The sequence below is a fragment of the Schistocerca gregaria genome, chromosome 7 (genome assembly GCF_023897955.1).
Source record: "Schistocerca gregaria isolate iqSchGreg1 chromosome 7, iqSchGreg1.2, whole genome shotgun sequence".
Lineage (NCBI taxonomy): Eukaryota > Metazoa > Arthropoda > Insecta > Orthoptera > Acrididae > Schistocerca > Schistocerca gregaria.
Genome location: NC_064926.1, coordinates 346,139,884 through 346,167,044, shown reverse-complemented (window position 1 = coordinate 346,167,044; position 27,161 = coordinate 346,139,884). Strand labels below are relative to the sequence as shown.

Genomic DNA, 27,161 nt, shown 5'->3' with positions numbered 1-27,161 from the left:
TGTGTCTGACTAGCAGTCATTCCTCGCCAGGTGACGTTGCTATCGCCTGGACGGTTTATATCGACAGTAGGTCGGTGCCCATAATGTTCTGGCTGATCGGTGTATGTGTCTACTGTCTACGAGATGTGTTGTGAATCGAGTTAGTAGTAAAGAAGTAGTAAATTAAAATGTAATTCATGATGCCGGAGTTTCTCACGCACCTCAGTGTTTATGGCGTCATATCTCCTAAACTATGTGTCATACGATGATATATCTTTTGTAGGTACATTCAGCGGCGTATGTGGATGCTGTCCGAAAAATGTGTCACGAATACAGTTAGTAGCGAAGAATTAACTAATTAAAACGTCATGCTTCATATGGCAGTTTTACTGCATGAACAGCAGAAAAGTAGTAAACGAAAACTTTTTTCCTTCAATCATGTTTTGGCGGTCGTCATCGAGAAAAAGTTTCGTAGTGGTTTGAAATGATGTGTAAAGTTTCTTGCAAGTCTCTAAGTGCACCTCATTGTCAAATACTGGGTGACCTAAGAATGGGTACTCTTGCGTCGTAGGCTACACGGCTTTTTCATCTCCACCTCCACCTTTTTGTTAGGTGGGTGGTTCTTATTACCGCAGTGATTCTATTCAGATAGTAAGTTATATATGTAGCAAGTTTTGTTGATATCGGCCATCTGGTTTAGGAGGATATGAGGAAGATAAATACATACATACGTATATACACTGATGAGGCAGAACATTATGACAACCTACCTGATAGCCACTATGTCCACCTTCTGCATTCGTAACAGAGGCGACAGTCGCGGCGTGCAAGCAATGATGCACTGGTAGGTCGCTGGAGGGAGTTGGCACCACATCTGCGCACACGAGTCACCTAATTCCTGTAAATTCCTGGGAAGGTGGCGATAATAGGCCGTTGGTTATAATATTCTGTCTGATCAGTTTACATACATACCTACAAACATGCATACGTATATCATTTTTATAATTTGTATGGATTCAGATTCTACGTTTGCTCAGACCGTTGATTTCATTTCGCGATAGATGTTGCTGCAATCGCCAAATATGGCTGGCCTGATTTTTGCAATTAAGAGGTGCTGCATTTTACTCTACATTTCATTTACGATGAAAATGTAGACCCCGAAAGCATTCCGAGGATTTGGGGACTGACCACCATCAACGACGTAGGTAAAAGAAAACTACGTTACCTTACAAGTAGCCTCTTGTTGTTGTGATCTTCAGTCCAGAGACTTTGATGCAGCTCTCCATGCTACTCTATCCTGTGCAAGGTTCTTCATCTCCCAATACCTACTGCAACCCACATCCTTCTGAATCTTTTTAGTGTATTCATCTCTTGGTCTCCCCCTACGATTTTTACCCTCCATGCTGCCCTCCAATATTAAATTGGTGATCCCTTGATGCCTCAGAATATTCCCTACCAACAGATCCCTTGTTCTACTCAAGTTGTGCCACAAATTTCTCTTCTCTCCAATTCTATTCTATACCTCCCCATTAGTTATGTGATCTACCCATCTAATCTTCAGCACTCTTCTGCAGCACCACATTTCGAAAGCTTCTATTCTCTTCTTGTCTAAACCATTTATCGTCCACGTTTCACATCCGTACATGGCTACACTCCATACACATACTTTCAGAAACGAGCCTGACACTTTAATCTATACTCGATGTCAACAAATTTCTCTTCTTCAGAAACGCTTTCCTTGCCAATGTCAGTCTGCATTTTATATCCTCTCTACTTCGACCATCATCATTTATTTTGCTCTCCAAATAACAAAACTCATCTACTACTTTAAGCGTCTCATTTCCTAATCTAATTCGATTTAATTAGACTACATTCCATTATCCTCGTTTTGCTTTTCTGGATGTTCATTGTATACCCTCCTTTCAAGACACTGTCCATTCCGTTCAGCTGCTCTTGCAGGTTCTATGCTGTCTCTGGCAGAATTACAATGTCATCGGCGAACGTCAAAGTTTTTATTTCTTCTCCATGGATTTTAATTCCTATTCCAATTTTTTTCTTTTGTTTACCTTATTGCTTGCTCAATATACAAATTGAATAACATCGGGGATAGGCTGCAACCCTGTCTCAAGCAGTTGCAGGTGTAGACAGGGCAAAACAAACTTTCAGCAGAAAAATTGAAAAGTAAGAATGTAGGGAAATAGGTAAAGAGAAAGAAAGTGTTGTTGTTAGGTAGTTCCCATGGAAGAGGTGTTGGCCAACTTTTGCAGGATGAACTAGGATCAGAATAGATGAATTAGAGTCTTCAAACCCAGCTGACATAATCTGCCTCTCTGAACATCATGAGACCACTAGTATAGAACTTTTAAGTGTTACAGGGTTTAGGTTAGCATCTCACTTTTGTAGATCATAAAAGGAGAAAGGAGGAGGTGCCACATTCATCAGGAACTGCCATAAATTTAAGAACATAGACATTCATAAATTTTGCCTAGAACAGCATATGGAAGCATGTGCAACAGAATTAGAATTTCACAAAAAAATCCTTAATAATATTAAGTGTATATAGAGCACCTACAGGAAACTTTAAATTGTTTGTAAACCATCTTGAAGCTGTACTGGCCCATTTAACAACCAAAAACAAAGCAATAGGGGTTGCTGGTTATTTAAATGTAGATTTCCTTAAAGACTCTCCCAATAAGAACTTAATTGAGTTAGTAACACTATCATTCAAGTTAATTCTCACTGTAAAGTTCCCCACCAGGGTAGCCACTTGCTCACAAACAGCCATTGATAATATCTTTATTGAAAAGTCCAATGAACAAAATTATATTACAAAACGAATAGACAATGGCCTCTCAGACCATGACATGCAGTTCCTTCTGTTAAATGTTAATACTGAACAGGATATAAAATCTGTTAACTCTGAGTTCAAGAGGGTAATCAATAAGCCAAAAATTGATTGTTTTAGGACACTCCTCAGAGACATTCACTGGACTGATGTTTACAGTGCTCATGGCACAAATGAAAAATATAACACTTTTGCTAAATGCTTACCTTATTTGAACACTGTTTTCCCCCTATATTTACCAAGGTTAGAGCAAAGTCTACAAAGAAGCCATGGATTACTCGAGGAATAGGGGTATCTTGTAAAACAAAAAGAAAACTGTATCTGTCAATCCGAAACTGTTCCAATGTTGATGCTATAGCACATTACAAGAAATACTGCAAAATATTAAAGACTGTAATACGGATGTCAAAGCAAATATATTACAAGGAAAAGATAGTCATAATAGATAACACAATAAAAACAATATGGGGTTTAGTGAAGGAGGAGACCGGTAGAACCAGACATGAAAAGGAACAAATAGCATTAAGAGTAAATGATACATTGGTGACAGATGTGTATAGTGTTGCAGAACTTTTTAACAAACATTTTATAACTGTTACTGAAAATATGGGGTTGTCAGGTTCGGTAGATGCTGCTGTGGAATACCTCAGACCAGACATTTCAAGTAACTTCCATAATATGAATTTGACCCTCACTACCCCAACAGAAATAATGTCCATCATAAAATCTTTAAAATCAAAAACATCTAGTTGGTATGATGAAATATCAACAAAGTTAATTTAAGAATGTGATTCTGAGCTAAGTAACATATTAAGCTATCTGTGTAACAAGTCATTTATCAGTGGAATATTTCCTGAATGGCTGAAACATGCTGAAGTTAAGCCACTGTTTAAGAAGGAAGATAAAGAAATAGCATCAAATTTCCGTCCAATTTCACTGTTGCCAGCATTCTCAAAAATTTTCTTAAAGTAATGTAGAGTGGCTTTATAATCATCTTATCTCAGATAACATACTGTATAAGTCACAGTTTGGATTTCTAAAAGTTTTTGATATTGAGAAGACTATCTAAACTTACAGTGAAAATGTGCTTAATTCGTTAGACCAAAAATTGTGGGCAACTGGTATATTTTGTGATCTGTCAAAAGCGTTTGACTGTGTATCCTTTTAAGTAATTAGAATATTATAGTGTAACAGGAAATGCTGCAAAATGGTACAAATCTAATATCGCTGTAAAATGACTCTTTTATGTAGTGTTCATTAAAAAATGACGACTATTCCACTTGGGACCAGTGGAATGGTACATTAGCTTATTTGTTTTAGTTGTAAATATTTGTCATGTATTGTTGTTTTTCTGACATGTTCCACATCCTGGAGAACTTCCTCACTACGGATCAATTGGAATGAAAGTAAATCTAATCCCTCTAATCTCACTCCCTTCCCAATCACTGCTTCCCTTTCATGCCCCTCGACTTATAACCGCCATCTTGTTTCTGTACAAATTGTAAATAGCTTTTCGCTCCCTATATTTTATCCCTGACACTTTCAGAATTTGAAAGAGAGTATTCCAGTCAAAAGCTTTCTCTAAGTCTACAAATGCTAGAAACGTAGGTTTGCCTTTCCTTAATCTATTTTCTAAGATAAGTTGTAGGGTCAGTATTGCCTCATGGGTTCCAACATTTCTAACGAATCCAAACAGATCTTCCCTGAGGTCGGCTTCTACCAGTTTTTCCATTCGCCTTTAAAGAATTCATGTTAGTATTTTGCAGCCATGGCTTATTAAACTGGTAGTTCGGTAATTTTCATATCTGTCAACACCTGCTTTCTTTGGGATTGGAATTATTATATTCTTCTTGAAGTCTGAGGGTATTTCGCCTGTCTCATACATCTTGCTCACTAGATGGTAGAGTTTTGTTAGGCCTGGCTCTCCCAAGTGTGTCAGTAGTTCTAATGGAATGTAGTCTACTCCTGGGGCCTTGTTTCGACTTAGGTCTTTCAGTGCTCTGTCAAACTCTTCAAACAGTAGCTTATTTGCCACAAATATCTATGCCTACTCGTATTAATTGTGCTGTAGAATTACACTTTCAACACTCAAGTAACATTTGAACACAGTGGTGTACATTTACGTCGTAAATGAAATGTACAATCAAATGCGCAGAAACAGCCACATTTGATATTTCACTATTACAGCGCCATCTACCACGAATGGGACACAATCGTTTGAGCAACCGGTACACATTTTTTGGCGTAGTATCTGAATATCCTTAAAATCCATTTGAAAATACAAAGTTGAACCCACCCACGCAGGGGCGACGGTTAGAATGTGGCCAGTTGTTGCACGGACGGAGACCCCCTTTACTAGCATCAACTTTTCGCCTTCAACATTTTCTTTCATATGATGTGTCGTTTTCGAGCTATTTAGTTCTTTCAAGTTAAAACAAACACTCTGTATGACGTTTCCCTAAACTTCCTAAACGGCAAATCTTATTTCAAATTTGTGTATTTTACTCCAATAGGTTTGGCTGTCGAATTTGATTTTACTTGCGAGAATTCCGTCTACAAATTCTACGTCCCAACGTCTTATACACCATCAGCATGTGCTGCTTGCTACTTCTTATCATCATTGTAGTAAAAGTTTGTGAGTGTTGTGTAATAATGTGATTTTTTTTCCATTTTCAGAAGTTTAGAAGTGTGGTTGGCTGGGATATCCCAAGTGGAGGGTTCTGCCGCCTGTCGGATGTGGTGATGTCACCCCCCCCCCCCCCTTTCCCCCCGCACAGGCCCTTTTTCTTCAGAATATATGTATGAGTGTTGTGTCATTGTGTATTTTTAAAGGATAAACGAGTGTTATGGACACCTGTACATGTAGTGTTATGTTTGTGTATGGTGATGGTTCAGATGGCTCTGAGCACTATGGGACTTAACTTCTAAGGTCATCAGTCCCCTAGAATTTAGAACTACCTAAACCTAACTAACCTAAGGACATCTCACACATCCATGCCCAAGGCAGGGTTCGAACCTGCGGCCGTAGCGGTCGCGCAGTTCCACACTCAAGCGCCTAGAACCGCTCGGCCACGCCGGCCGGCGTATTATGATGGCAGAGGCTGAAATCCGGCGCCAGTACTTAGCTTACTCCTATCGAATAGCACGAAAAGCACCAGGGGAGGCAGCCGAACTAAATGTCCCCATCCGACAGATCGATCACCATCGACAGTGTCACATGCCCTCATTCCATGAGGCCCTGCGGTGAGGTTTGGTTTATGAACCACTACATTGGCACAAACACTGGTGACCAGCCACTGCAATAGGAAAATCGCTGACTATACAGATCAACTGCGACAATGGAGGGGAGATAGCGAATTGAGCGTTGTTAAGCTGCGTAGAACGAATGTTTTTTTTTTTTTTTTTTTAATGCTCTTGCGAACATCCGCAGGTCTCACATATTTCACAGCGTTTCTTATTAATTTCGACAAGTATTAAATGTATGTACACGGTAGCTTAAAAGAAACTTAGCAATGCAACGCGGTTGCTACGTTATCTGAACTGTTGACTAAACTCGTAACTGCTTCTCTCTGTTTTCAGACGGCCCCAACCATGCCCGTGGTGCTGTACCACTGGCCTATTAGCCCACCATCGAGAATAGTTTTAGCTGTTTCTAAGGCAATTGGGATTGATGTCACTGTGAAACACATCGAGCTGTATAAGAAAGAATAGTTGTCGGAGGAATATCGTGAGGTAAGACCCAAGTACTGATTTCAATAATCTTAATTTCTTACAGTATTCAGAAACCTCTTTCATCAGACATATGCTAAATGGCTCATTTCTTGTTTTATAGATCATGATACGCAATACCGGTGTCAGTCTGTCTGTGGTAGGAAGGACAGGGCCAAAGGGAGATTGAACATCACGTATATTGTATAATTTATTTTAACACAACATATTAGGTCAGATTTATTAAACATAAATTGAAAGGGCACCTCCGGTTGTATTGACTACTAAGAAACAGAATAATTTACAATCACAATTCTGTACCATGCGGATTAATAACAAAGAGAATAAATAAAATAATAAACACTGTAGCAGTAGAATAAAAGCGGTAAAAAATCTCTTCCTGAAAGAAACTTTAAGAATTACAGTCAAAAATAAAAGTACGCTCCTCGAAAAAGCTCCATATGACACGTCCCCTTAGAAAAATTAATGAATGACTGTGCTGATAAACCTGTTACATTATTTGATTTTCAAACAGCTGAGCAGAACTGAATGTACTCAGACATTTAGCTCTTTGCGTATTCTGATCAACACTAAACTGAAACACAATATTTTTAGCTCAACGCAATCTGACTTTCAATAATCCCTACAAAAGAATGGCCCTGACTAACAATAACCTGTATCTTTCATGAATCACTTACCTCACAAAAATCTTTTTTACTCAAACTACTGCAATACAGCGTGCGCCAATACTGCCAGCTGGATAAAAGATTGTAACTACTGAAGGCTCTAACTACTGATAGGTATAGTTAGCAAATGAAAGATTTTGATAGAGAACACACAATGTATTTACCTTAATAGTGTTCAAAAGTCATTATATATATAGCAGTTAATGACATCCAGTCTTACAAATTTACTGTCTCTGATGGACACACGTCCTGATCATCCGCTCTCAAAACTCCGCCATCTCTCTCCCCACATCCACCACAGCTGGCGGCTCATCTCCAACTGCGCAACGGTACACGCTATTAACAGCCAACTGCCCAACACTGCAACAGCAAATTCCAACAATGACACCCAGCCACAGACTGCACACAGTACAGCCAGTGATTTTCATACAGAGCGCTATGTGGCGGTGGCGTTACCTATATAAGAACCTAAACAGCCAACTTACATAGCCCCCATGCTCCCCACAAAAAATTTTAAAAATTGTTTTGGGTACTGGCCAATACATATTTGTTAAAATTTTTTCACAATTACAATAACAAAGAAATCAAAAGCACACAGTTATTGATACAATGTTGGTCAAAAGCTAAAATTTTCTCACAGTCCATAATGAAAGTCCTGATAGTTCATCACAGTAAATTGCAGTGTTTTTCTCAAAGTCTGAGCAGTAAAAGAAAATGCACACAGAAGTAGTAGATTTCCATGCAGTCTTGAAGAAGTAGTGTTGTCCTTCCAACAGAAATACAGTGCTGACTCTTGATATGCAGACAGGTAATGGACCACAACAGAGCAAACCCACAGAAGAGTCAGTCGAAGTTTTGAAGAATACTGGTAAGAAGGTCATTACACAAACACCATCGAAGAGTCTTGTGCTATATAGCAAGTCCATAAACCACCACTTGTGCACTCACAAAGTTTTTGGAATTATCCTTAGAACCAGCAATGCTGTTAACCAGTCCCTTGCTGAATTATCAACACAGGTGCAAACACTAACAGTCCCAACTTCTCATCTATTGTGCATATACTATGACCAACAGAAACGTGTGCAGTGAAATGAATCTTAATTTGAAGAACTGGTGTCTATACAATTATAAATTTACGATATGAGAATACAATTACAAAGGTAAAAAATACATCATTAAAGAACATAACAATACAGATAACATTTGTAGTAATATGGGCTTTACAAAAGAATAGAAATAAACATGTACATCAGTGTTACAGGAATTATGACATAAGTAAATATATAAAACGTCAGAATAACTTTGGAAACATCAACTTCACAAAATGAGCATTAAAACAAAACAGAATAAATAATATCTGAACATTTTTACAAAGTAAATAACATATTATAAATGCAAATTATATTTGAGGATAGCAGTATCCTTCATATAGTGAATGTAGCTGAGTATTAGAAAAATTCTACAATATAAGTCTTATCAGATAAGCACATAAAGACAGGAAGAACACAAATACACAAGGTACACAGACACATAGTAGAATAACACAAAAGGACAGGGCAGGGTTTGTTTTCAGTGTGACATTTGGTACTGCAGTCCAACCCAAAACTTCATTTCATAGATGTTTCCTCTTATTTCACCCTTTTTTTATATCTTGCCAATATGCATTTCTTCCAATTCATCACAACTCATTCTCCTATATAGCCTACCCCCTCTTAAGCTAACTTAAAACTACTGATCTCAGACGCTATACTGAGGGATGAGGCAATGCAGCAACACAAAACAATTAACGGAAACAGCAATGAAAAAAATGCAAATTGGCAAAGCAAGCAGCAATAACTATAAATTAGTAAAGCAACTGCAATATTACAACTAATATAAGGCAATGTGCAGCAAACAAGAAAAATAAATCAGTAGCAAAACTGACTTAACAGAGTAATAGAAAGTGAAATTGAGTAGCACTATGCCTGGCAAACAGCAGCAGCAAGTGCTATAACTTATATCTAAACATGACAAAGCTCAAGCAGAAAAAATATTACAGTGAAGATGGCCATGTCTAATACCTACGTCAGAACTTAACACTAGAGTGATGCATCACGATAAATTACTCTATGAAACAAGTTACCCAGTTATTGACAAAATTATGTATGCAATTCCTGTGAAGGGAAATGTCTTTTTGTGCTCCTTCATTTTTCTTAAGCAGATCATAAAGTTATTATTTAATAGGTCTGTTGACAGAAAGTGTTCACATTAGCAAATGCATTTAATTTTATTTTATAAAACCAATGCTGCAACACAGCTGGAAAACAGATATCAAATGAAATAAGCAATTATGCAAAGCAAAGCATAAAAACATCATTCAATAGCTATGTGGCATTTCATAAGTCAGTAGAAGTTCTCTCAACTCTCGTAGAAAGACTGTTTTCATAATCAGGTTTGCAGATGTAAGAATATTTCCCATCAATTCATTAGGCATTTTAGTAAATATCATAAATTAAGAACTCCACAGTGTAATCATATGTTTTCAAGTTTGAGCGTGTTGTATTTGCGATGCTTTCTACAAAGAAATGTCAATAGTGAGGATAATGGCCTCCTTTTTTTCTCCTCCTATGCCTCTGAAAGGCACACAGTAGTGGTTTTGTTTCCAGGCGACTGTCGCGCAGCTGAATGCTTACAGTGCATTACGTCAAGGTGACCTACCTTCCTTACCGAAATCTTTACGACATCAGTTTCTGTTACAGTGACAGTTTGATACAAATAAAATTTCACAGGTCAAAATATTTGCGTTACAAATCTGTAGAAACAAAATCCTATAAATATAACAGTGTCCAAAAAATTTTCGTCAGCATTGTGATATATTCACGCATTTACACACATTTCATAACACTTAAAGTACGATTCTTGGTTTCCAAGATCCTTTTTCACAAATCAGAATCCCTAACCACTACTCATTATTCCTTACCTTATTACAAATATACATATTCATCGACATTTCTTCAGTATTTCATTATAATAAATATGTAACATAATCAAATTCCTCATAGAGCATCAGCTCATTTATCATAAACATACCGCAACAGCATAATACACATCGTCGTCGTAATAATGACATCATAACACCTCAGTCAAATCTCAAAAACGTCGTAGCTTTCTGCAATAATTTCAAAACCTAAAAAAAATTCTCTGCTCATTTCACTAGTGTCAACGACCTCAAACGTACTTTAAAAATCATGATCTCATACCAAATACATCATTCAAAGCTCTCATAGTATCACAATGGTTCCGAAAACATATGAACAATTCACAAAGTACAGACAATTTCATAAGTGTGAAGTTATCCAACTGTGTAATTGCGTAAACATCTGTCACTGATGTAGTAAAAAATGTTTGTCTCTCTCAGTTAAATGATCAGATAGCTGTGTATTTTATGTGTTACAGAAATATGGTACCGATGTGTAAAGTTGTATAAGCTAGGGCTCCTTGTGCTTGCCAAACACATGGTACACAATGTAAGCATGTTCCCCCCTGAGGATTAATGTAATTATACCCTCAAGTGTTACAGATTACAGCTATGGAATGAAATGTATCACGGAAAACTCTCTTTGTAATTCAAAAAGTCTTTAAAAACAAATGTTTTAAGTACAGAATTAATCACTCAAATACGTGTACTTTCGCGCTAAATTGTGCCTCTTGTTGTAACATAATCTCTGTCATTACTGAGGGTAAAAAATGTGCCAAGTGTCGTAATTATCGTCGTCCGTAAGCAAAGCTCTGTGAAGTCAATGTACTTACCTCGTAATAAAGAAAAGCGAAATGCTATGCGTATAGATATCGTAGTTATTACGTACAGTACCGTGATCAAGAAAGTACTGTAATGTAATGTATTGTTGTGCTACGGAAGAGGCGGTCTCATTGTAGCTATACCACAAAAGTTACTACTAAAACATGTTTTACTTTCCAGAATAACACAGAAAAACTGTGCAGATATAAAGAAGATACAGAACAAAAGCAACAATGTAAATTGTGTCACATATTAGTAGCGTCGTGATAAACTCGTGTAGCTGTCAAAGAAACCAAATACTAAGTCATTTTTAATCTCACAGAAAGTACTTCAAATAAAAAATGTCTTTTCAAGTAAACCAAAATGTTGAATTAAAATCTCATCAGTAGTATATGTTCTAAGTATGTAAGCCGTATATTCGTTACGTAATCTTGCAACTGACAAGCAAAAATGTACAAATAACAACACTGTGTCGTCTGTTCACTATAACAATGCATTCGTAATTTCTGTTTAAATAAGTTCTCTTGGTTCTTGACTGGATATTTAACATCAAACATTGTTGCATATTAGCAGTTTCTAAGTCTGACAAAGCAGACTAGCAAAGACAAAGTTAAAAAGCAGATTATCTTTCAATAAACGGTTTTACATGTGAAATGTGGTGCAATCCTTTACTCTTCCTAGTACGCAGAATTTCAACTTCAACGCAATTATCATTTGGTATACGTCGATATAGAATGCTAAAATTTTTCGCAAGGTTAGCGTCTATGTTATTTTTCTCTGAGCCAGCCGGCGCACGTGGCTGCGAGTCATTGTCTGTCTCTTTGTTGGCGCGCGTCGTTATTGGGATTAGGAGACCTAACTTCTACAAATTCACCTTGCGGAGAGGGTCCTGCCCTGTTTGAATCTCGCCAGTCCTGATGAAATTCAGGTCTGTCATTACGATTATATCGTCTGTCGTCATGTCGATAGATTCCATACTTTCTTTCTTGCCGGTCTCGTGGTGGAGAATTTCTCCCTGAATCCTAACTGTGCGCTGAACTGTCTCCCTTGATAATAATTTTTTTGGTTCCCATATTGTTTATTTCTATGGTTATCTCTGTCATATTCATTACTACGGAAATGGGATCTTTCTCTGTAACTATTATTCTGCCAACGGTTGTCATACGGGTGGTGTCTGTTTTGGTCATGATTTGCGCTGCAAGAATAGCCTTGTCGTGTCCAGTTATTATTTCTGTCATCGCGGAATTGTGACGGATGTGATCTGTAATTGTTGTGTTCCTTTTTTCGCGTCCTGCGATTGGCAGTGTCAATTTCCAATTCTTGTAACTGTCGTTGAAAAGCTTCAATGTCGTCTTTGCAACGTCCTGCCAAAATAATATGTCGTAAATATTCAGGCAATTTGATTAAGCAAATGCGGGTGAGATCTGAGGGGCTGTAAGGGTTTGACATGTACTGATTCTTGTGCAACATGTCTTCAAAATTTTCACAAGACTGGAAAATTCAGATTGTTCGCAATGTTTCATCATTATGATGCTATGTTTTACTCGGTCTTGTGTAGCTTGGGACCAATATGCTGAGAAGAACGCATGATAAAATTCTCCTTCACTGTGACAATCGTGAATGACCGCTCGAATTCTTACAGTTGGTTCATTTTCTAAGTAGCCACACATAAATTCTAACCTGTGCTCCAATGACCAGTTGGGAGGAAAACAATGAGAGAATTGATGAAGTCATGCTTGTGGATGAATGTATTTTGAATTTACGTGTAGTAATGAACAGTCTATCGTCAAAATCATCATGTCGGCGAGTCGCATATCGGTCATTATTACTTCGTTTCAGCGGTTCCATCTCAAAATTCGGTGTACCTTGCCAATTTATTCCATAATTTCCGAAGTGCCCTGTGTTATTATTTTGTCGCTGTTCCGTATGTCTATGTCCCTCTTCCCGTGTTGGAGCGTGAGTCTCCTCTGAAATAAGTAATTATTGTATTATTTGTGCCAACTGATCTTGTACTTCCCGGATTTCTCTTTTCTGTTTCGTATTAATTTGATTCTGATTTTGTTCGAATTTCCTAATTTGTTCGCATTCTTCTGTGTCATTGAAGGCTACGGGTCTTGTGTCATTCAGATCATCATCTACCTTTGTAGATAAGTTAGTGAACTGATCCGAACGTTCGGCTACTTTCTCCGATAGTGAACTGATTTCCTCAGTGCAAGTTCCTGAGTGCCCATTTTTGTTGAAATCGTATCTACTGTGTCCTTTAAGATTTCCTGAGTTTTTGCAAGTTGCGTAACCGAATCTGTAGATGCAACTGAGTCAATTTTAGCTTCCAAGGTGTCGTGATTTTCATGAACAATAGTTTGCAGTTCTTTTATGGCTGCTTCGTGATTCTGTAAGGCATTTTCATGTCGCGAAAAAATAGGTTGAAAATGCTCTCAAATTTGTGTTTTTATGTCATTACAGACTTTTTGACATTTAGATTCGATTTTAAGTAACTCAGCAGTTAAACCTTCACGTATTTGTTCAAGTGTGGTGTCTAACGTTTGAAGCTATTGCTGTGTTTGTCTCTGATTTTGTTCCATTGTGTCTAACTTTTGAAGCTTTTGTCCCATTTGTTGTATTAATTGTAATAACAATGCACTGATGTCTGGAACATGTTCCGCAGTGCTATTCCACAGTGCATTTGAACCGGCAATATTCGCATTTTGAAAAGCAGAAAATGTGTCTTGACTTATTTGGGAAAACGGTGAGGACCCAAAACCCGAATCTAAGGTATTTGCGAGACTGTGTCCTGTCATTTCGGATTCCTGAGGCGAGCTGTTGCCGACCGATCGATCGATAATCCTTCCCTGTTCACTAATTGTTTCACTGTCCACACCATTATTTGCAGCCCGCTCCATTTCCCTAGGCGCAATTACCAAATTACTTCTTTGTATGTTTGTTAATTCATTACACAGTGGTGCTGATAAGCTAGGCTAGTCGTCACTATTATTTCTCAGTTTACTTCGGAGCCTAGTGTTACGTTTTTCACACGCCATCATTGTCGCAGTATTTCACACGATAACACAGAAAAGCACAATTTGAAGAGCAAAATAAGAAAACACATTATCATAGCACTGAAAATAATATCTAGTTAATTGCAAGGGCAGCTGCGAAATACTTGGTGCAAATCTACATGCATGCCACGACTGTTTTACTGTACTACTGCTACTACTACTACTACTAGTGATCAGGCCCAGTGGACCGCACGCATCTACAAGTTTCCTCCTCCACTGTATTCTGTCCATTGCTGCTATCCGCCATACGTCCACATCTATTGACAATTGGTTTTAAATCTTCATGGAGTCCATCCCTCCAACGCTTCTTGGGTCTCCCTGGCGGTCTTTTTCCTGTAGGTGTGAAATCCAGGAGCTTCCGAGGCCATCTGCGATCCTCCATCCGAGCCACATGGCTGGCCCACTGCATTCTTTTGGCTTTGACAGTTCCTGCTATGTTGGGCTGCTGGTATGGTTCCTCAAGCTCTTGGTTGTATCTGATCCTCCATTCCCCTGTATCTGCATCCAGAACCGGACCGAAGATCTTCCGAAGCACTTTTCTCTCAAAAACAAGGATACTCCATGTCTGACAGCCACATAGAACAACAGGCTGGAACAGGGTTTTGTACAGTCGAATCTTGAACTGTCTGGAGAGAGATTTGGACCGAAGCAGTTGTGCTAGGCTGTGGTAAGATCGGTTTCCTGCTTGTATTCTGGCATTGATCTCTGCTTCACATGACGAGTTCTCAGTGAAATGTGCCCCTAGGTATTTGAATTCTTGCACTGTCTTGTAGGAATGGTCCCCAACCTGCAGTGATTGTAGATGATCAGCAGTCTGACAATGACCACGCGTCATAACTAGGTACTCTGTCTTAGCTTCGTTTATGTTTAGCCCAAATTTGCTGGCAGCCTCCTTTAGTGCTTTGGTCATTTGCTCCAACTCCTCTTCCGACCTAGAGAGTAAACAGATGTCGTCTGCATAGGCTAAGTATGCCAGTCTCTTTCCTCCGATTTCAATCCCTTCGTTCTCTTGGAAGGTCTCGCGTACGATCTTCTCGAGGGCAAAGTTGAACAGGATAGGGGATAACCCATCTCCTTGCCTGACTCCTGTCACAATTTCAAATTCCTCAGTTACGCGATTTCCCATCTCCACCTTTGTATGTGTTTCGTTGAGACAGATCTTTATCAGATTGAAGAGTTTCTCTGCTATGCCAAACACACTTAAACAATTGAGCAGGCTCTTACGATGTATGCAATGATAGACCTTCTTAAAATCAACAAACAAAATATGCAAATCTTTACCATATTCACCCAGTTTCTCAGTGAGCTGCCGGAGACTGAAGATGTGACCTACTGCTGACCGTCCTGCCCGGAAACCTCCCTGGTACTCCCCAATCACCGATTCTGCCACTGGCTGAATTCTGTGTATGAGGCAATTGGACAGGATCTTATAGCAGACGTTAAGCAGGGCGATTCCTCGATAGTTGTCACATTTCAGTTTGTCGCCCTTCTTATGTATTGGACAAATCAGAGCTGTTTTCCATTCTCCTGTTAGTTCTTCTTTGGTCCATATTGCCTGTATCAGTCGGTGCATTTTTTCTGCAAGTTTCTCTCCTCCTGCTAGGATCATTCCAGCCTGTATTCCATCTTCACCTGGACTCTTATTCTGTTTAAGGTGTCTGATTCTGGTTTTTATCTCATCCAGGGTAGGTGGGGGATAGTCTGCATCGGCTGTAATTGGGTACTGGAAATCAAACTGCAGTTCGGGCTCATCACAATTTAGCAGCTGTCGAAAGTACTCTTTCCATCTCTCAGCTATGTCCCTATCGTTCGTCAGGATCTTATCAAGGGAACCTTTGACAAATTTCTGCTTGGCCTGGTGACCTTTGCAGAGGTACTTCACCCTCAGAAACATTTCCCTCGTCTTTTTTCCTCTGAAGTCTGTTTCTGCTTCAGTGATGATATTCCTTATGTATTTCCTTTTTGCTCTTCTCAGAATTACTTGTGTAGTCTTTCGGACCACCTCAAATTGTGCTTTGGCCTGTGCCAGATTTGTCCCCTTCAGCCATTTGTTCCTGGCTTCCTTTCTCCTTTCCAAACCAGATCTTTTTGCCCACTGGGTTTCCCATGAGTGTTTCCTTGGCTGTATCCCTAACTGAGCTCTGGATGTTTCCCCACATTAGTTCAAGGTCCTGATTCACGTCCACTTCACTGAGTGCTTCAAAGCGGTTACTAAGTTGCAACTGCTATCTGGTCTTCGTTGCCTCAGCTTTCAGTTTCTCCACATGGTACCTTTCCACTCTTTTTAACTTTTACTGTACAACAATGAAAAACTACAACTACAAAGGAAATTCTCTCTATAATTACGCGCTAGCAATAACCAACAGCTACACTAATTACACAAACTACAAGAAAAAATCAGAAGATTCCAGTGAGATATCCTCGGCCAAGGTTCGACCTATGAAACGTCCCCTTAGAAAAATTAACGAATGACTGTGCTGATAAACCTGTTACATTATTTGATTTTCAAAAAACTGAGCAGAACTGAACGTACTCAGACATTTCGCTCTTTGCCTATTCTGATCAACACTAAACTGAAACACAATATTTTTTGCGCAACGCAGTCTGGCTTTCAATAATCCCTACAAAAGAATGACCCTGACTAACAATAACCTATACCTTTCATGAATCACTTACCTCACAAAAATCTTTGTTACTCAAACTACTGCAATACAGCGTGCGCCAATACTGCCAGCTGGATAACTACTGAAGACACTAACTACTGATAGGTATAGTTAGCAAATGAAAGATTTTGATAGAGAACAAACAATGTATTTACCTTAATAGTGTTCAAAAGTCATTGTATATCAGTTCATGATATCCAGTCTTACAAATTTACTGTCTCTGATGGACACACGTTCTGATCATCCGCTCTCAAAACTCCGCCATCTCTCTCCCCACATCCACCACAGCTGGCGGCTCACCTGCAACTGGGCAACGCTACGCGATGTTAACAGCCAACTGCCCATCACTACAATAGCAAATTCCAACAATGCCACCCAGCCACAGACTGCACACAGCACAGCCAGTGATTTTCATACAGAGCGCCAAGTGGCGGTGGTGTTACCAATATAAGAACCTAAACAGCCAACTTACACATATAAGAAAAAAAGGCAAGCTAAAGAAATAAACACACAATTGGTGTTAAACATTGCGTCCTGATTTGTGTAAATAGTCAGTGAGAACCTTCATGAAATTAATAGAGCTTAAATCTCTTAGTATTTGGCCACCTCGAAAGCCAACAGCGCGTAATACCTACTCAGTTGGCCGAACCACTCTTGTATTAACCCTTGTAAGTAAATGAATCTAGTAATTACTCAGTTGGCAAATTAGCCGGTTGACACTTCAACAGCATAGATGAGGCAGAAATAAAATAAAAATTAAAAGGAGAGCTGCAGTAGGCACGCAATGATTAAGAGACAAATAGATACATCGATTTGCTATACAACGCCGTCCTGGCAAGGTGTAGTGGGATCGCGAAGACCCCCTGCATCCGGTTGGTCGTTCGGTCGGGCGCGGACGAGGCTCCGCTTTCGGACGCTGCGCCTGCTCTATCTACTTGGTAGACTTAACCTAGGTCCCACCGAAAGAAACACAAATGGTAGCCTGATTAACAGAGAAATACCAATTGGGCCAGGCCTCTACTATAAACCGAACCCGCCGCACGACAGTCAAGGTTACAGCAAAAAAAAAAAAAAAAAATAAATAAATAAATAAATAAATAAATAAATAAATAAAATAAAATAAAATAAAATAATAAAAAAATAAAAAAAATAAGGAAATAATTTTTTGGTGAGTTAACGGAGTCAAATCAACGAAACCTGTGAGGCGGCCATAATCTAAATACCGTTACCAAGTAGCAAGTTCGACTGCCAGCCGCAAATTGTACCAAACTGACCCTACGTGGGCGAGGGGTAAACAAGTAACCGCCACGTGGAGCGGACCACTAAGCCATATGTCACCGCATTCGTTCCGTTAACGAACCTCTGACTAACAGCAGACAGAACACAACCTTTTGAATGACATTACAGCCTCGTATAATATAGTAGTAACAGACGCAAAATAAAGTTCTCACTGAGAGAGACTTGATTAATAACATTAAGGGGCCGCACACTTACAAACAATAAAAAAAACATAGTCAATCTTGGTAATAGAAACACCCAATAAGACAACAGATCAAGTTGTGCGTTCCAGCAACAGTACATGCAACACGTGGGACATGGCATGAACCAACTCAAAATACACTGCTCGCCATTAAAATTGCTACACCACGAAGATGGCGTGCTACGGACGCGAAATTTAACCGACAGTAAGAAGATACTGTGACATGCAAATGATTAGCTTTTCGGAGCATTCACACAAGGTTGGCGCCGGTGGCGACACCTACAACGTGCTGACATGAGGAAAGTTTCCCGCCTATTTCGCATACACAAACAACAGTTGGCTGGCGTTGCCTGGTGAAACGTTGTTGTCGTGCCTCGTGTAAGGAGGAGAAATGCCTACCATCACGATTCCGACTTTAATAAAGGTCGGATTGTAAACCTATCGCGATTGCGGTTTATCTTATAGCGGCATTGCTGCTCGCGTTGGTCGAGATCCAATGACTATTAGCAGAATACGGAATCGGTGGGTTTAGGAGGGTAACACGGAACGCCGTGCTGGATCCCAATTGCCTCGTATCACTAGCAGTCGAGATGACAGGCATCTTATCCGCATGTCTGTAACGGATCGTGCAGCCACGTCTCGATCCCTGAGTCAACAGATGGGGACGTTTGCAAGACAACAACCATATGCACGAACAGTTCGACGACGTTTGCAGCAGCATGGACTATCAGCTCTGAGACCACGGCTGCGGTTACCCTTGACGCTGCATCACTGACAGGAGCGCCTGCGATGGTGTACTCAACGTAGAACCTGGGTGCACGAATGGCAAAACGTCATTTTTTTCGGATGAATCCAGGTTCTGTTTACAGCATCATGATGGTCGCACCCGTGCTTGGCGACATCGCCGTGAACGCACATTGGAAGCGTGTATTCTTCATCGCCATACTGGCGTATCACCCGGCGTGATGGTATTGGGTGCCTCTTCTTAGCAATGACGCCACTTTATAAACAGTGGACGTTACATTTCAGATATGTTACGACCCGTGGCTCTACCCTTAATTCCATCCCTGTGAAACCCTACATTTCAGCAGAATAATGCACGACCGCATGTTGAAGGTCCTGTGCGAGCCTTTCTGGACACGGAAAATGTTCGGCCTGGCCAGCACATTCTCCAGATCTCTCACCAACTGAAAACGTCTGGTCAATGGTGGCCGAGCAACTGGCTCGTCACAATACGCCAGTCACTACTATTGATGAACTGTGGTATCGTGTTGAAGCTGCATGGGCTGCTGTACCTGTACACGCCATCCAACCTCTTTTTGACTCAACGCCCAGGCTTATCAAGGCCGTTATTACAGCCTGACGTGATTGTTCTGGGCACTGATTTCTCAGGATATATGCACCCAAATTGCTGTAAAATGTAATCACATGTCAGTTCTAGTATAATATTTGTCCAATGAATACTCGTTTATCATCTGCGTTTCTTTTTGGTGTAGCAATTTTAATGGCCACTAGTGTATAAATGCGGGCCGCCTAAATCCGACGCCTTACAGCAAATAACACTATTGGAGCACTAATAAACAAACATATATTAGGTTTATAGGAGTGTATACACAAGTTTCCTGTCTACAGAGAGAAGCAGGATCGCTAACCAGAAGTTGATATGGAATCGGACGTGAGCCTCGAAAAACAACGAGAAAACTACCCAACTAGATGCTAGACTCACTCGCAACCGATAGACCAAATCGGCAACTCACCAGATGTATCCGTACAACGATATAGGAAGGACAAAGTGCAGCAGATACACAACTTCAACACAGCGGCAGTCTGCCGTCCGTCTCCAGGACCGGTCGGTCGCTGGAACACACAGCACGTTGCTGCTCTCGGTACGCACCCCACGCAGCCGGCCGTGGTAATGGTTCGCAGTGCAGGGGCCCGCCTGAGCGTCTCTTCCTGGTATCGCTGCTACGCTCAGAGTCTGTGACTGTACTTGTACTGTTGATCAACTGCCGGCACGCTACTGGCCTCGCCACCAGGTTCCAACCCTGCCGCCTCACCCCGAGCGAACGGTTTCACCTTCCTGGTCTCACTGTCACTGCCCTAGCGCCTCCGATGTCCGCATGAACCACGCCCCCCTAAGGCGAAGATGTTATCCTAGCGACCGTGGCGCGACTTATCGATCAGATCATATGCGCGAAAACGTAATATGATGTACAAGGTGTTCAGAAAAGCTTGTAAGAGCGTTACAGGGTACGTTGTGATGAGAACTAATTGTTAACAAAAAAAATTCGACACGTTGAGCCGACACAGAGTTAAAAAGCGTTGAAGTTAGCCACTCAGGCCTTTGCGCGCACAAATTCAAGCGGCCCGCCAGATGTCTTTCTCGGTGGGCCAAATCGTGATTGTGACTGGATGCCAAAGGCATGTATTCCCGGACCAATCTTAACGTATTGTTGTTGCATTCGAAAAACTAAAGTACTCATGGAACATACTACATTTTTTCACTTGAGTTCGTTAGTCTACATGGTGAAACTGACTAGTCTATTTTGACACACATTTTTTGTTCCAGATAAGTCCAGAACACACGGTACCAGCAGTCGACGACAATGGTTTTATTCTTCATGAGAGGTAAATGCAGTGGAGAATGTCTACGCCGTCTCATATAATTCATTCTTAACCTGTGTGCACTGTAAAAGTAGTGTTTGAATATCGGCAGCCACGTGATCGCTACGTATCTAGTGTCTCGTTATGGAAAGGATGATTCCCTCTATCCTAAGGATTTGAAGATGAGGGCACTGGTCAACAAGACATCATGTTTACTCGAGTAACTAGGTGCAACTAAGAACAAAACACTGACTATCTGGCGACTGTCATCTGACAAAACAAAACAACGCAATACAACGCTTGTGTGGCGATTGCCGGAACTACAAACTATTACACTACCAAAGATGAGGCAACTCCGTCAATTAGTTTGCCAGTTATGGACTTTTGAACAGTGGATACATTTTTTGGACCGTTCTGTAGATTAAATAATCTACTGTTATAAGCACACTTAAAAAAAATACATTATAATTGTGGCAAGAGAAGCATTTTCTAGGGCACATTAAACCAGTGTTCATCAAGATCGCAAATATTCATTGTTACTTTAATTCGATTTTCAGTTACGTGATGTAATGAGAAATGGTCCAGCAGATGAGACATCATGTCTTCCTACCATGATCGCAAAGAATCATAAAACAAGGAAAGCGTAATCTCTTGGTATTGGTATTGGATATCTCAAATATAGAACTAAGCCTTTTTAAGGATTGCTTTTTCACAAGTAACTTCCTTGAAATGCAGTGAGGTAAGGTTTTGTGTTGGACAGGGATTCGAACCCACAACGTAATCGGATTGTTATCGAGGCATAATCAACATTGGCATATTGGATTTTCTCAGCAGTAGCTAGATGTATTAACTGAAATTACATTAATTTTTCCTTCCCAGGACTCCAATCCGGCACGTATCGCTGTTGTATTCTAGAGAAAAGGAACGTTAAGTATGGGTTTGCTACACCAGCAGCGACATGTGAGCATGTTTGAACTAGAAATAATATGACGAAGAGTTCAGTGCTGATTGAGAATCGAACCCCAAACATATCGTTGTTGACTAACACAAAGAGACGACAGTTACCGAATTTTTCTCTACCAGCAGCACGGAATAACATCCTTGAACTTACAGTGATCTCGCAAATAGTTCTGTGTCTCATCGTTAGTGTTGACAACGAATGAAAATGAATAAAAAATAAAAAATTATTATCCACCAGCAGATAGGTGTTCTCATGCTAGAGCTTGATAAGACATAGTGAAAACTTCAGTGCTGGGCCAGGATTCCAACCCATTCATGCGCAATATGTGGAGATGTTGAGGAATCTGCAGTTTTGAACAAACAACAAGTTGTAGTCGAGCTGTATTGTCACGAAGGGATCAAATTCCGGTTTAAGGGAGGTCTGAGTTGCATTCCCAGTTCAGAACCAATTTTATCGACATACAGAAGCTCAAATAAAAGATGGAATAAGTGTCCTGTGACCATACACAGGGTTTTTTTCGTCACTAGAAATAAATAACAAGTATAAGAAAGGTTACGGTGATAGAGTTTCTACATGTCGCCACTCCTTAGTTTACTGTGGTTCACCTAACGGCTACTTGGTAGAGAAGGAATATCATGTTTAATGTGATTTTCAGACGACAATGCCATTATACCTTCTTCACTTGGCGTACCCAGAAGAGAATAGAAGCTGCTTCTCCCTATCAAAAAACATGGGCAGAAGTTGGAATCGAAGCCAGACCAGCATCATATGAAACTACCATCAGCCCAAAAGACCACCAAACCCTGTTCTCATAACACCGTTGCGGCACGCAAGATGAGAATTCTAACACACAGGCTTACTGTAGGGGTTTGCAGGATCTTCAGTACATTCATTTACTAGGTTGACCGAATCGCCATGAACTAGCTGCCTTGGCTACGCAGTGCATACATTCGACTCTATTTTGTAATCACCGAAAAAAAAATAACGTAACTACCACCAACACAGAACTGCCAACAGTGTAGGATGCATAAATTTAAACAAGAAGTGTTCCTTTCCATTTGAGCTACACTATTGCGGTATCTGTTTGTTGAAATCGTCGTGCAGTGCAAAAGAAATGCTGTAACTGTCTGTCTCTCAGAAATCTAGATCCGGCCATACGCATTATCTCACAGCACTGTGGAATGCAGAAGTTCTGGAGGAACTATTGTTCACTTCCAGAGCTGCTGTAGCTACGTCACAGCTAGTGGCGTAATGGTTAAGTGTCGCGCACTGTTGATAAGACATCGCGTGTTCTACTGCATTAGATGCTACATTTTTTAAGACACAATTTTGCTGTGTGCTGGAGTTACCAGTTTAATGGAACTTTGAACACTTCTGCGTCATTTTGTTCTGTTCAGGTTTAATAGACGGCCTGGCAGCAGATGCGTCTCGAAGCTTTTGTAATACGTATGGGGAGAGCGCATCGTGCCAAAATAGTCAGAAAAGTATTTTCTACATTAGCTGTCGTCTGGTAGTGGCATTTTATTCTTCTTCAAACCTTGTTTGACAGCTTTAACTCAGTACAAGTTTTCTACATGCATGTAATCAACAAACTGCATGTGCATTGTCAGACTGTTATAGATAACATCAGAGAATTCGCATATATCATTGATGATTAATTTCTCTCTCATGTTTAGTATTGTTTTAACAACACTAAAAGAAACCTTACGAAAAGTGTGCACTGTATTATAAGAAATGAAATAAAATTACCCACGTTAGCCTTACGACGAAAGTCTGTTTTAACAAAACTGAGTATCTGTACACAAGCGTGCCTCTATCTGCACGAATTAGTAAAATACTACTCACTTAGATTTCGATTGGGGTCTGTGTTTAAATAGTATGCTGTGTCATACTCAACAGATATATAAATGTGGCATTTCATAAATAAAGTTACGTATTCCTAGAAACCCAAAATTTGCCTGTCAGCAGCGGAAAGAGGCGTTACCTGTTCTGCAGCATCGTAAGTTTTTCACCATTACAGTTTGAGCTGAAAATATTTTCTTGCGATTTGTTAATCAATTTATTTCCTTCATGCTTATCACCCTGGCATGTGAGTCGTAAGTGAAGAACAATACTGAATTTTGTATCGTTGACGGCCCATTGGAATTTCTTCAGAGACGCTTGTATTGTATAGCAGCTTGGCAGTCAGATAGCCGAGATCTACGACTATTAACACAACTTACTGAGTCGAGGTGCCAAGAGGATTTGATGTGTAAAGGTTTTCTTCTGATTTTGTTACAGAATTTTTGCTGGGAATTCGCAGCTCCATGAAATAATACACAAAAAGAGTTAGCACGCGCTGCCCCGACCACGGGTAGAATTGACTTCTCTTAACCGTGGGATCACGAGACACGGGCGGTACCACGGGGCTACGGACACACTGCTGCCACCACGCCACTCTCATCATGGTATTGGACGCTCAGCCTCATAACGCATCGTGAAAGATATGAAAAGTTGTCATTTATGTGAAGAATAGCATTTCTTTAGCCAAAAAAATGAAATTTCTGTCTCAGTGTCTTAGTTTACATGAGGATTATATAACACGAGTTATTCAAATGGAAAGGGATATCAAGTGAATTTAGCGAGTCAATTCAGTACCATACACGGAAGCGATTGCACTGTCACAGTGTTGCCTATTGTTTGTGACGATGTTGCCAATTCTCAGCTGGGCTAGGAACAGCTCTGTAGCGTTATGGGGGGAGAATCCTGTGCTCGTCTCATAGGAGTATACGGAGAGGAGGCGCGGGGTTTGGTTAATATGCAGCGTTTTCTCCTACTTGCTGTGTCAAACATTCAGGTGTGTAATATTCCATCACGATTACAGTTTCCCACAAAATATATACGAATAAAACGCTTACCTTGTTACTTTGTGACAAAAGATTATTTCAGTACAATAAAAAGTCTTTGGAAATCAACTTTGTCCACCTGTCACGAAAAGTAAGATAACAAACATTTTGCACCTCGAAATCGATTGCATCTATGTGCAGTCTTGTGATCATACAAGTAGAATTTCATAAATAGCACAAGGATGTAGAAAAATGTTGGTGCGAATGGAAGCTGTAAGACACAAAGTTACCTAATTATTCTGTACCACGTAATAATCAATTCATTTAATAATTTAGAAGAGAAGAAACTAAAAATAATGCCCCTTAAGACAGAAACTAAAGTGCAGATGCGGACACTGTACAGATCTGCCCTTTTTCGTCTTCAGATCTATACAAATAATGTATACTAACCAGCGTATTCATTGGTTTCGTAATGTTTCCCTCTTGTTTAGTCTTCTCATGATGAACTGGATCCACACCCATGAGTCTGAATTTTTCTTTGTATCCTTCCATCTACTATCTTTGTGTGATATTGTTCGGTGTTCAAAAAGCAAAATACTATGCCTGCTCCCACAAGGTATTAAAATGAGGCCGCAAAAAGTGAGACGCCAATTTGTCTGTCGTCATGGTGTTAAGTGGACAGAAATAGTTGGGTGTTATTGCCTGCATCACCGGCATCCTGTTGTCGTCTTCTCGTATTGAGATTTTCATATTACCCTGAACACAAGACGCCGAGATAAATGTGTATATTCTCCGTGACGAAACATCTCACAGTCCATTCATCCTGATCCATTAGTTACGTGCATCGGCGGCAATTATTGATAGGAAATCTGTTGTGGGGTGACAAATAACTATAACAATGGTAGTAATTACAAATCAATAATCAAGGATGTTTACTGCATTACAGACGATTAACAAAATAACCAAGAATGGCTGAGTGTTTAATTGGCGCATTGAATAGGGGTTCTTATCACTTTGTTACTGAATTCTGTTCTAGTTTTTTTCAGAGAGAAAACAAAGAACCCCGTAGCCATACATATCGCTAGTACAACGAGATATTACCTATCAACTATCTTTGCTTTACATCACGAGACGAACATGGCGTCACTGAGCTGATATTTGAAATACATTTCTGTTTTCTCTCTCTGTCTCTCTCTCTCTCTCTCTCTTTACTTTTATTTTTATTTTTTGAGGAAAGCATCGAGAATCGCGATAAAAAGCATGTAATGTCTCTTGCAACGGTCTCTCCGCGATATTTTCAGAAATTTTATAAATTATATAACTCAGTACATATCTCGAAATATCTCTTCTTATCTTACCGATTCCTAAACTTCAATATACGATGATTATCAGTGCAAAGTAGTTTCAAGCCCTATGACTCCTTGGAGCGTGCATTTACTCCGTGGAACAGCTCCTCTGCTATCTATGTTTTCTCTTGTGGAAACAACGTTTCAGATCTTGCCGATTAGCCATTAAAGAACGAAGATGTATATGTATGTATTGTAGAGCTAGTCGTCTTCTTCATGAGATTCTGTTTGAGAAGGAATTTAATACATGAACTAAACTAAAGTAAGTGTGTTCGCGTGTTATTTAACTGATTATTATTGACAGTGTCTGCTTACTACGCTGTGTTGCACGGGATCAGTGGGGAATATCTGATTTGCACTGGACGAACCTGCCATTTTGTACGCCCAATATATCCAATTTATTACTTTCAATAAATGGGTAAACACGGTCTTACCAGCAGATCTCCGGTCTTCCCCATGTGATCACCGAAAGTTAATAATTATTACAAATGTTTTCAGGAGAGCGACTGACAATTTTCGTCGCACCGAGACTTCGAAATTGCTTCACTGCCTCATGGAATTTAAGTTATGCTCAATTTAATCAGGATAGAACAGTATTGAACTGTGTGAATGTGATAAGCCTTCTTTGTGAATGAAAATTCTCTTAATATACGCATGTTTTTTTATTATCCTGATCAGTGAAGCTGAATCAGGCCGGTGTGAGAGAGGTTTTTAAATTTCAGATCCCACAAAAATATTAAAAGCAAGTAGGCATATAATCTGTTTACAGTTATTTTCATGGGGATACATAAAGCAAAAATACAACTTTTAAGTGTGTTATTGCGTAATTCCAGTTATTGACAGTCTATTCGTGAGCTTGCTCGCATTCAGTGGGGTGAAACCTATCACAGAAGCAAGCAAAACACAAATATTTCTTGCACCGTGCGCAACACATAAACGAAATCTCGCTGCACTGACGTGTTGTCCAATATATTGCACGGGAAACGTATCTGATTCATGTTGCTAAATACAGCTCTATCATATATCAATTTGGAAGCGTATATAAAAATATATCTTGAAATAGGCGGAAAGGCCCATAGAGGTATTCGACTGTAACATAGCCATGACCAAGATTGTAACTGGGGTCGACAGCATCGTCGTCTACCACCTTGACAACTCGAACGGTGACAGTGCTCGGCCGGTTACTTACGGTTACTGGTATCAAAGGTACAGCATGAAAGCACAAAAATG

General features: G+C 39.9%; 1 protein-coding gene across 1 annotated transcript in view; it reads left to right on the top strand.

Moving 5' to 3' along the window:
- Window positions 1–6,415: 6,415 nt before the first annotated feature.
- The window catches only part of LOC126282396 (uncharacterized), a 43,781-nt gene continuing 23,035 nt past the window's right edge, over window positions 6,416–27,161 (top strand). Inside the window, exons 1-2 of the mRNA XM_049982054.1 lie at window positions 6,416–6,481; window positions 6,536–6,556. Of these exons, the coding sequence (XP_049838011.1) occupies window positions 6,416–6,481; window positions 6,536–6,556 (87 nt within the window). The remainder of the gene's footprint in view (window positions 6,482–6,535; window positions 6,557–27,161) is intronic.